This window comes from Carya illinoinensis, chromosome 13 (genome assembly GCF_018687715.1).
Source record: "Carya illinoinensis cultivar Pawnee chromosome 13, C.illinoinensisPawnee_v1, whole genome shotgun sequence".
Lineage (NCBI taxonomy): Eukaryota > Viridiplantae > Streptophyta > Magnoliopsida > Fagales > Juglandaceae > Carya > Carya illinoinensis.
Genome location: NC_056764.1, coordinates 14,926,391 through 14,937,493, shown reverse-complemented (window position 1 = coordinate 14,937,493; position 11,103 = coordinate 14,926,391). Strand labels below are relative to the sequence as shown.

Genomic DNA, 11,103 nt, shown 5'->3' with positions numbered 1-11,103 from the left:
AAATCAACAAATCTAATGATGGAAATAAAAAAGGCTTAAATAACCCAGCCGCACGATACCTTTTAAAAATCAGAAAAGATCTTTTTTTTTTTTGAAATAGACTTCATTCCATCCAATGAAACCAAAGTTACAACTGTGACTAATCAATACAGGAAAATCCAGATTACTAGCCAAACTGCTCAACTGTGAGGGGCTCCTCCGCCCATAAATTTCTTTATGGCGGACATTGTCTTAACTTCTATATACTCTCAATTGACAACAGTCAATTGAGAAAATGCTCTGTTAAAAAACAGAACTGAAACGACCTCTCTTCCGAAAAGAGAGGTACTAACACGCTCCACCCTCCCTAGGAGGAGGAGTACAAACACTCACATTCCTTCAAAGGAGGAGTGAGACAGCTACCCACCTTCCTCCAAAAGAGGAGTGAGACTTCACTGCTATGGACCTCAAGTCCAATAGCCTATTTCTTATTATTATAAAGTAAACCAAATAAAACACCTAATAACAAAATACATGACCCAGTCTAAAATAAAACATATGGGCCCAGTTTAAGCACATGGGCCCATTAGACAACTAAGCCCACGGACCATGTCTGATTGCAAGAGGGATCTAGGGTTTCATCGTAAACTTTGCCGCCGCCTCCCCTTCTTCAAACCGGCTCACCAGCGCATGGACACCGGCATCAGACGGTTTACTGGAGCTGCATTTCGGCAAGGGCACCGGCTTCAGCACATCCACGAGACAACCTTTTCCACACCTATCCCTCACGCAGGTCACCCCCCCGACCGAGATCCAATACCACCCAGCAAACGCATGTCGCCACCTATCCCTCACGCAGCCACCGTGGGGTTGCCGTGTGCTGGGCAGGCCAGCCACATCTACAACCAAAGCATTTTCAAGAAAACTACTCTGTTATATGCTCTGTTTTAAGCTCTGGAACCAGAGCGTTTTCAAGAAACCCGACCGGGAGCAACCGACCGAGAACCTCCGTCACTTTCTTTCTTTCTCCGTTCACTCCTCCGACCACTTCTCGTGCGTGGCCATCACTACTTTTCAACTCTTTCATCAGCCGGAAAAAGGGGGAGAGAGGGGAATGAGCCACCGGGAGTTTGGCCTATGCGCAGAGCCACCGTATCACCACAGTCCCTCACCAAGCAAACTTATTCTAAGAACCAGGAAACCAGAGAAAAACTAGCTAGCAAAACAGAAAAATAAAGCAGAAAAAAAGAGAGGGGAGGAGGGGGGGAGGGGAGGAGGGAGCCGAGGCTCCCACCTCCCTGTTGGACGGCGCTTCTTTAGGAGGTTTTCTCAAGCCTCTAGAGAGAAGAAGCGGGACGAAATCTTTTCATGATCAGAAAAGATCTTGATTGGGTATATACGGTACATTCATACCCATTTCTCCTTTCCCTAGCAAGAGTGGAAATTGGACCGCTGCGAAGGAATTTCTCGAGGGTAGGCCCAATGCAGTGGGCTCGAGAATCACACACGGGCTACACGGCTCTTCACATTGCTGTTGCTGCTGGACATTTTCGTGTAGTGGACGAGTTGGTAAAAAAGCTGATGCCAGAACAGAACTTGGAAACCCTCGATTATGATGGTTTCTCAGCCCTAACTGAGGCAGCTGTTGGTGGAAAAAAAACTATGGCACAGTGCATGCTTTGCAAGAACGAGAAGTTAATCAGCATTGCGAGTTCGGCTGGAATTCTTCCGGTTAATACGGCCATTTCTTTTGGGCACACAGAAACGGCTCGCTATTTGTATTCTCTCACTCCGCTGGAAGATTTGATGCCGGAAAGTGGCTATAACGGTGCTAATCTTTTTATTGATGCTATATCTGCGGGAACCTTAGGTAACAACTCTTATCTATGAATGTACATTAGTTGTTCTGGACAATTTGAAATCTTCACAACGTAATTTCCTTTTTGTTCATTGTTTTCTTCCAACACAAGTACAGATATTGCTTTGGATTTATTACAGCGTTGCCCACGTTTGATATTTGCTTATAACGGGTTTGGAAACTACCCCTTGGTGGCATTGGCTTCTACGCCTCATTTATTCCCTAGTGGAAGTCGGCTTGTGTTTTAGAAACGATGGATCTACAAGTAATGTTAGTACCACACTCTTCTCTCTTTCGTTTTATTGAAATGTTTTGGTGTTTGCACTCAGTTTATATCAAGATTACCTGAAATACAGTCCGATAGTTTCTACTTTTCTATATAAACCAGCAAGCCACTGAATACAGTCGTGTTAGCTAATGCCCGACATTAGAATGCTGTGGTAGGGTAGAGAAATGATATTAACCTATAACTAAATTTTTAACAATCTAATAAATTCATATTTTCATACCTAAAGAATGAAACCCTCAATTGAATAAAATAAAATTATGAATATTGGAGATGCTGAGGACCGGCAAAAAACATGGAGAGGTCCGACACGCAAGTTAGTGTATAAGCCATAAAATGGAATAGGTATTAAGGAAGCTTGTTCCAAAGAAAGAGAGTAAGGCCTGTCTCGGTTTAGATTAGTCCCCTACTTTTATAGCACAGTACCAATACATGATGGTAGGGCGGAGTGAACACTCATTTTCTGAGTGACAGCATACAGATATGTTCATGTCATTAAAAAGACCTATTTCTATCAAAATTCCTCTTTACTCATAGTCATTCTGTGCTATAAAACTAGGAGAAGAACATAACTAAACAGATCAATTCCTTTGACTGGTCATTTCAAGCTTCCAGTTCTTCTGAATTGCTAATGTGGTTGGATGATGCCGGCGAAAGGAACCAGTGGAAAGGCTCTCATAGGCAGACTCATAGTGTGAAATATGCATATCTTATCCAGCGTATTAAGGCCATTGACCGCCATCCAATTAATCATTGAATGCCTTGGGATCAAACCGGTGTGCAACAAAATATTCTTGTATTCTACCTTGGGATATTTTTTCGTGACCAATTGCCAAGCTGACTTGAATGAGAAAAAAATTGAAAGTTGGATCTGCGATGGATATCACCTGAATTGCCCATCTATCCTCTTGAGGTGAAGTTTGGTTTCAAACCCTGGTTCAAATAGGAGAAGGCCAAAGAGGGAAGGGCCTTTCCCCTTGGGGTAAGGAAAATCATGATCGGGATAGCTAATCCAATGCTTGTACCACGAAGCCTAAAATAGATTTTTTTTTTTACTTGCAATCCACAATGAGTGTAGAATAAGTATTAATAAAAAAACAAATTCAATTAACAGCAAATAATCAATACTTCTTGTGCAATTCAACGAGATGAAAAATATTAGAGTTATTTTTTCAAAGAAAATGCAATTAAACATCTTATGTGGTAGACAATCAATAAACTCATGCACTTGTGGTGCCCAATGCTTTTGTTGATGAAGAAAACCCAATTACTCAATAGTTTTCCCTAGAGCCTATCTTGTCTAGCGTGACATGTATAAAAATTTCTTTAAAGGTGTGTGGTTGTTGATCTAAGGTATATGTGATGAATTATCAGGAGTTTGAGAGACTGCTCATGACCTAGATTGATTTGTTATAGCATTGAAGATTCAGCAGCCACTGCTTGCCTGCTTCCGCAGGCGGAATTTCAAGTTGATGACTTAGGTTGGGTTTGGGTGTTGAGAAGTGTTGAGGTATATTGTGAATAGTAGCGAAAAAGTATGTAAAAAGTAATAATAGAATATTGAATAGTAGTAAAAAGTAGTAAAAAGTAGGTGAAAAGTAATAATAAAGTAATGAATAGTAGTGGAGTATGTTTAGAAGTGAGATACTCTCAACCACTCAGAATATTGCCACTACATACTCTTTTATGAAAACACTGATCAATTCTTATAAAAAGAAATAAATAAATGAAAACACTGAACAGTACATCTTTTAGGTAAAGAGGAAGGCAATCTTAGAATGTGAAGTGTGTGGTCTATTTATAGGGAAAAAAAACTGAAAACCTTAACTACATGTGAAGTGTGTGGTCTATTTATAAGGACAAAACAACTGAAAACCTTAACTACACGTGAAGTGTGTGGTCTATTTATAGGGACAAAACAACAGAAGACCTTAACTACACATGCAAAGGTCAACTGAGGTAAGTTGATGTCGATTGATGATGCAAGTATGGCAATTCTGGTTTGAGTGCATAGCCACCAACAAGGTCATTTAACCTAATTTTCTAACTAGAAAGTTGACTATTTATTGATCAACCCTCTTGATCTAGTATGATGCATCAGTACATCACACATGGTTAACCAAGCTATAGACCGGATGCGAACGGAGCTCATGAATAGTCAGCTGAACTATAAGAGCTGTTGACTGTGTGCTAGTTTTTTCTTCATACTTTCTATCTTCCGGTCAAACCTTAGTTTGACCATGTTATAGACCAAGATTTGTCCAGAGCTCTTGCACAGTCGACTGAATGGTAAAAGTGGTTGACCATACTTTTCATATTTCCTATTTTTGTTTATCTCAAACCTCAGTTTTCTCATGATCTTGAACAACCAATTTTTGTGGGCGGTGAAACTAACATCCTAAAATCATCCCAAGTTTCTAAGTCACCTACCATTCTACTTGAAACTTCGTCTTTTATGGACGATGTCTAATATAACACATCAATTTCTTCCCCATATTTACTAACCAATCCAATACTTGACCAAATTTGTAATCTTCAAACTTGTGGTTCATGGTAACAAGCGGACATTTACCCCGATCACCATATGATATATAATATATGTATCTACAGAAAGGAAATCGATCTCACAATACTCATAAACACTAACATTGTTATTTCTCTTGTGATTCGAAATAATGATCTATTGACGAGCTGAGAAGATTGTAATTTTCTTTCTCTTGTGATTCAAAATGAATGTATTGTGATTTCTGCTAATGCTTATTGATGAGTTGATAATATAGCTTTTACACAATGATTTCAAATGTTAACGTTATGGAGACATACTATTATATGATTTTTTTTTTTTTTTTGAGTTAATGTATATATTTTAAGCTAGACCTCAATTTACAAAAAAATTGAAAATTTTCACCTGAAAAATGTTATAATTAATACACAGATGAAGCTCTACCAAAGAATTTAAAAAATGTCTGTATCCAAGGCTGTTTACAAATAATATGTTAATAAAATGTGGGTGGCCACTTAATCTTGTTCTTTTTTCTTTTAATAAAATTATAAAATAATAGTATTGGAACTATGTTTATATTGTGAAATAGTGAAAGTATTGGTTTCTCCATTGAATCCTTTTCTTGACCAGAAAATAAGAGTTAGTTGGGCCACTCCCTCACCCTACTATAGTTTTCTCTTAAACATTCATATAGAAAGTCATTTTTACTTTATATTAGTTCATGTCCGTTTATTATGAATCCAAATCTTTTTTACACAAATCAAGTACACATGCTACTTTGTAACAGGACCCTGAGAAAGAGGTAGCTTTTGTGACCACGAAAAAGATGAAGCTTTCGTGGATTTGGCTCTTTCTGAACTTGGATGAAGAACATGTATTTCTTGAATCATGTTGGATTTATGTCATCTTTATTTTTAATGAGTAATTATGTCTTGCATCTAACAAAACTTGACCCAAGTCTTCCCCCTTCCACAATCAAAATGTGGTTAGTTGTTATGCGTCATTGAAATAACAATAGAGAATTTATATATAAAAATGGCATCTTGGTCACATTTGCATGCAATATATCTGACTATATAGTTTCTTTTTTAATGCTGCAATTTGCTGTATGAGAATGTCAATTTCATAATGTCAAGTTTTTCAAAATATTTTTATTATCCTTGGATGTACTGAAGTTTTATGTTTATTTATATATTACCTCTCAAAAGAAAATTGCTTATTAATCGAGGTCTAGATTACTATTGTGACTTAAGATTTAATTGAACGTTTTGCTGAAGGTATCCACATCCAATCATCTGGTTCTATCCTCAATGAAACTCATTTGAACATTCCAAAAGGAGACAAACACCAAAGGGATCAAGTAAACACGATCATATTAGGTATGTTCTGCCCTTGTTTCCTCTTAAGTTTTGGCTTCTAATATGAGATCCATACTTATAGCAACTTCAATTTTTGTTTCTTGTGATAAGTGCTTTAAATGCTGAAACCATAACTCCCTTTGATAATAGAAAATATTATTCTCTCTCTGCTGAAAGCATCAATGAAATTGCTTTCATCTTCAACATGATTTCTACTAATAACAATAGTTAAACACGATGTAGTTATATGAGAAGAAGTAGGGGAGCAAAAAATCATGTTGTTAATACGGTTACTTTTAAAAAAAAATGATTGAGCTTAGTGTTGATGTCTGTAGGATTTTGCTAGCTTTGTCTGCAACGGCCCTGCGGGAGAACAGGTTGGTGGACAAGTTTGTCCAAAGTATTAAAAACAATCAAAACATTTTTAAAACAATCAGTTAAATGAGAACAAGATGAGCAAAGCAAACAACCAATGGAGTCAAAAATTGATGCTCTGAAAAACAGCGAAAAGGATTTATTACCAATAAGATCTGCCCGAAAACTGTTTTTCAGGATTTTCCATTAACATTAAAGATGGTTTTCTTGAAACTGGTCCTTATTGAAACTAAGATTTTTGAGCTCTATGTGGAAGGTAGTCAATTGGTGCGTATTGTAGAACGAGGTAGAAAGGTGGTGAAAGAGCTGGGCTAAGTCTTATTCGAAGGGTAAACCAACATTTGGCTGGGCTAAGAGGTATCCTTGGGTTATGTAAGGGAGATAGAAGTATCCGTGGGGCTTGTACCTCACGGGCCATAAAAGGGAAGGGACCAACCCATATGGCCTTAAGACACATAACCCAGTGTTTGTGGGCTAAAAACAACCCAGTCACCAAGAAAGGGCCCAACCCTTCCTTAAACCTACCCTCTAGAATCGAGAAACCACCGCCAGAGCTGATGAACTATCAGATAGGGACAACACAGAATGGGTCGACGGATGTGGGTGATTTGGTGGATGATGTCTTCTTCGTCACTATGGTGGCCCTGGCATGAAGATTCTCGAGGAAATTGTACCTTTTTCGATACTCGAGGAAGTTGTACCTGTTTCGAAGTTGTTTCTGGATTGAAGTTGAACTTGGCCAAATCAGATGTAGTTTTGGTGGGGCCAGTGCATAATGTGGATGGTATGATTTCTATCTTGGGATGTAAGATATCTCATTTACCCATGAAATATCTTGGCCTCCCATTGGGTGCTCATTACAAATTGATATCCATTTGGAATGATCTCCTAGAAAAGATGGAGCGGAAACATGCTAGTTGGAAGTGGATGTATTTATCAAAAGGTGGTAGAGTCACACTCATCAAAAGTACCCTATCCTATCTACTGGCTTATTTCCTCTCTTTATTTCTGCTTCCATCAAAGGTGGCTTACCGATGGAAACAATACAGCAAGATCTCCCATGGGGAGGGATATGATGTGTTCAAATTTCATCTGGTGAAATGAGTCACCATTTGTTCCCCAATTTCCGAAGGAGGTTTGGGTATCCTAAATATGCAGCTTTTTAATAAGGTGCTGTTGGGCAAATAGCTATGGAGATATCCCCTAGAACATGGAGTTTTGTGGAGAAGTTTTAGACTTAAAAGTACGGTAGAGCATGGGGAGGTTGGTGCTCGAATGAGGTGAGTGGATCCTATAGGGTGGGGCTTTGAAAGCACATCAGATGTGGATGGACTATATTTTCTAGTTTTACCTGTTTTGAGGTGGGTGACAGGTTCTGAATCAAATTCTAGTATGACATATGGTGTGGTGACAGGGCCCTTAATGAAGCTTATCCAGGCTTCTTTGGTATAGCAAGAATGAAGAAAGCCTCGATTGCAGACCTCCTTGACCAATCTAATAGCATTCCCCAATGGAATGCCACATTTCTTAGAGCTGTCCATGATTGGGATGTTGAAGCAATTTTTGAATTTTACATCCTAGTCTATCCTGACCCTATGGGGGAGGTGTCGCGAAGACAAGCTTTTTTGGTGCTCCTGGGCGAAAGGGAGTTCATAGTACGCTCCTTCTACCAATCCATCTCTAAGTGTAATATAAATCGATTCCTGTGCAAAAGCATTTGGAAGACTTAGGCCCCCCTAGGAGGCATCCTTTTTTGTATGGACAGCTTCTTTGGGGAAGATTCTCACTATTGACAACCTAAGAAAACGCCGAATCATAGTCTTAGATTGGTGTTGTTTGTGTAAAAAGAACGGAGAATCCGTCAATCATCTACTAAAAAGAGCGGAATGACTTTTGCTAGGATAGGATGGGTGTAGCTTGGGTGATGCCAAGAAAGGTGATCGGCCTCTTATCTTCATGGAGAGAACTTCTCAGATTGCCGCAATTTGGAAGGTTGTTCCAATCTGCCTATGGTGGTGTCTTTGGAGGGATAGGAACGAGCGAAACTTCAAAGATCATGGGCGGTCATTGGATGAACTCAGAACTTTCTTTTGTAACACCTTGTTCCAATGGTCGATTATAATTGATTTTAATGGCATTTCCATTCATGAACTTCTTGTATCACCAAAACATCACTCCTAGGGGTTGCTCTTGTATGTGAACCGTGTACTTGGGCTTTTGCCTATTCCTACTATCAATAAAATCTTATTTGTGTTTCAAAAATACAATAAAATAAAATAAAATCTTATTTCCGGATAAAACAAATCTGTCCAAAAATGTTCTGGAATTTTCTATTCTTCAAATCCATCTGGAGCTCAACCAAATAAATCACCCAAATTGAAACAAAAAATCCCCGCATATCGTAAAAACCAACCAAATAAACCCAAAAAATAAAAACCTCAAATCTAGACATATTAACATAACAGCAAATGAAAAAAAATAAAGTTATGGGTGAGCCAGATCAACTCCCATTTCTTACATTTACATGCATATCAGTATTAATCACTATCTTATCTGATGTGTTGTTGAATTTCATCTCGTCCTATACTTCTTTTGCATGCATATCTGATTTTTCCTGCATCCAATCCACAACTAGAGTTTCTAATGTTTTTAGAAATATATATCATGTTATATTATCATATTAAACAACTTAAAACTATTGGGTCTTAATCTACTGCTATAATATTAAACACTAGAAGGGACATTTACGGACAATAGTTCAATAAAATATGGATATGATACAATAGTTACAATAAACCAATATTTAAAGTGATTGCTAGCGCCTTCTAACTAAGTGGAGGTTAGTACTCTCCACACGAGTGGTGACAATGATTCCAAATTTAAAATAATTACAAATAACAAATATTTAAAGGGATTGCTAGCCTCCTTTGCTCATTGCATTTCTAATGGCATACCATGTAATGAGGAACGTCTACTGAAATGATAAGATTATAATCTTCAAGAAAGATGGGTAGGATCCGGATGGCTTCAAGACCATAATCTATCGCCAAAATGCATTCAAAACCCATCTAACTAGAGGCGGAGTGGGACTAAGTACCATCATGGTCATGCTTGAAGATTAATGACACTAACTAAATAAGGTCAATTTTCAAAAAATTTCAATGAGAACTACATTAAAATGATAGTACTCCTTATTTAAGATAATAAGACTAATATTGATGCCTGTGTTCTAGATTTAGCATATTCTATAAATTTCCTTTGACTTACCAGAAAAGGAGATTTTAATGGGAATATGCACAAATTCTTTTCTCTTTCAGTGGAATATAAATATTTTATTAGTTTCCAGTAATAATTTTCTAATGTGTTTAAAGTAAGAAATTAATATATATATATATATATATTTTTTTTTTTTACTTTGCAGTGCGAACTCTATTGCACCATCTACTTTCAAATGTCCTTAACTTCTTGGGTACACTACATCCACTCAACTGCTATCATATCTTTGTTTTTTAACTTTTTTTTTTGTTTATTTTCCTTTTTGTCTTCTCCTTCACTTATCATTCATCCTGTTAAAAATTGGCATCATTTAACAAATTTTATGAAGGAATCAAGCAGTTAATGAGATGAAGTTGGTCCATGTCCAATCCCATAAACTTCTTTGTCAAATGTGTGAAGTAATATCAAATTCAAATGAACAACAAAGGATGGCCGGATAGCCATGTTTGTAATGCCATGATCCTTGCTATCAAGAGTGAGATTATTGAGTTTGTTTTTAAGGTGCTGAGGAAGAATCCAGATCTTGTATGGACCCAAAATGAGAGAAATATAAATATGTTTTCCCTTGCGGTGCTACTTCGTCAAGCCAAAATCTTGAGCCTATTATTCAAGCTTCATTTGCCGAATGCCTTGACATGTTATGTAGATGACGACAGTAATGGCATGTTACATGTGGCTGGCTTGTCAGCAGAGTCTACCATGCTTAATCGCATCCCAGGCGCAGCTTTGCAAATGCAAAAAGAACTTCAATGGTTCAAGGTCCTATCTCACTTTTTCTCTCTTTTGTAATGTATGATGTTTACTTCTTGAATTTGTATTAGCTTTTCTTTTGTTTTCAGAGGATGTGGGTATTTCCTTTGTATAAGTCCTGTGTACTTGGGTTTTGCCTATTACTGGGAATCAAGTTTCTTATTAATTATCAAAAAACAATTCTCGACATCCTTGTGAGGCCATTCGATCATAGCAGCAGGACAGAAGTAACTTCTAATTGGGATTGACTTTATACCATTTGTAATGGCCTAAGGAAGGTGTAAGCCAAATCTTGGCTTATACTCCAAGAAGACTAGCCAATGTTACAATTAGAGTCCATTCTAATCATAATGAATTTTAACTTTTCTCTCCCAAGTAATGAGGAATTTGTTCACTATCTTCCTATATGCAATTTGGGTATTGCAACTATAATGCAAAGTAGGTCTAATGAGGATCTCAAGAATCTTTTTTATTTTCTCTTCCAATGTACATTATTGAAAGGGCCCCCCTCTGTTTCCACTAACTTCAAGATTTCCTCTATTTCCACTAACTCCAAATAATATGAAATGGGAATTAAAAAGGATGAAGCATTTCCTACCTGATTTGATTTGGCAAAAAAGTAAAGAAGGATGAAGGAGAATTAAAAACCACCCACTTTGAATCGACGTCAACTTCCTTCAGTTCATGATGTTTTCATGGTTGCAGATCTGATGAGAGA

General features: G+C 37.5%; 1 protein-coding gene across 11 annotated transcripts; it reads left to right on the top strand.

Moving 5' to 3' along the window:
- Positions 1-600: 600 nt before the first annotated feature.
- On the top strand, positions 601-10,574 carry LOC122291889. Of its 11 annotated transcripts, XR_006236793.1 has the most exons (5): positions 601-1,849; positions 1,955-2,107; positions 5,904-6,005; positions 9,781-9,828; positions 9,964-10,574. XR_006236793.1 is itself a non-coding variant. In XM_043099923.1 (3 exons), exons 1-2 carry the CDS (start codon positions 1,348-1,350, stop codon positions 2,083-2,085), a joined length of 633 nt encoding a protein of 210 aa, XP_042955857.1. In that variant the 5' UTR covers positions 602-1,347; the 3' UTR covers positions 2,086-2,107; positions 5,904-6,153. The 11 variants fall into 11 exon arrangements, 1 of the variants encoding a protein (XP_042955857.1); XR_006236799.1 differs by having other exon boundaries at positions 1,978-2,107; positions 9,781-10,574; XR_006236797.1 differs by lacking the exon at positions 9,781-9,828 and having other exon boundaries at positions 10,282-10,574.
- Positions 10,575-11,103: the final 529 nt, after the last annotated feature.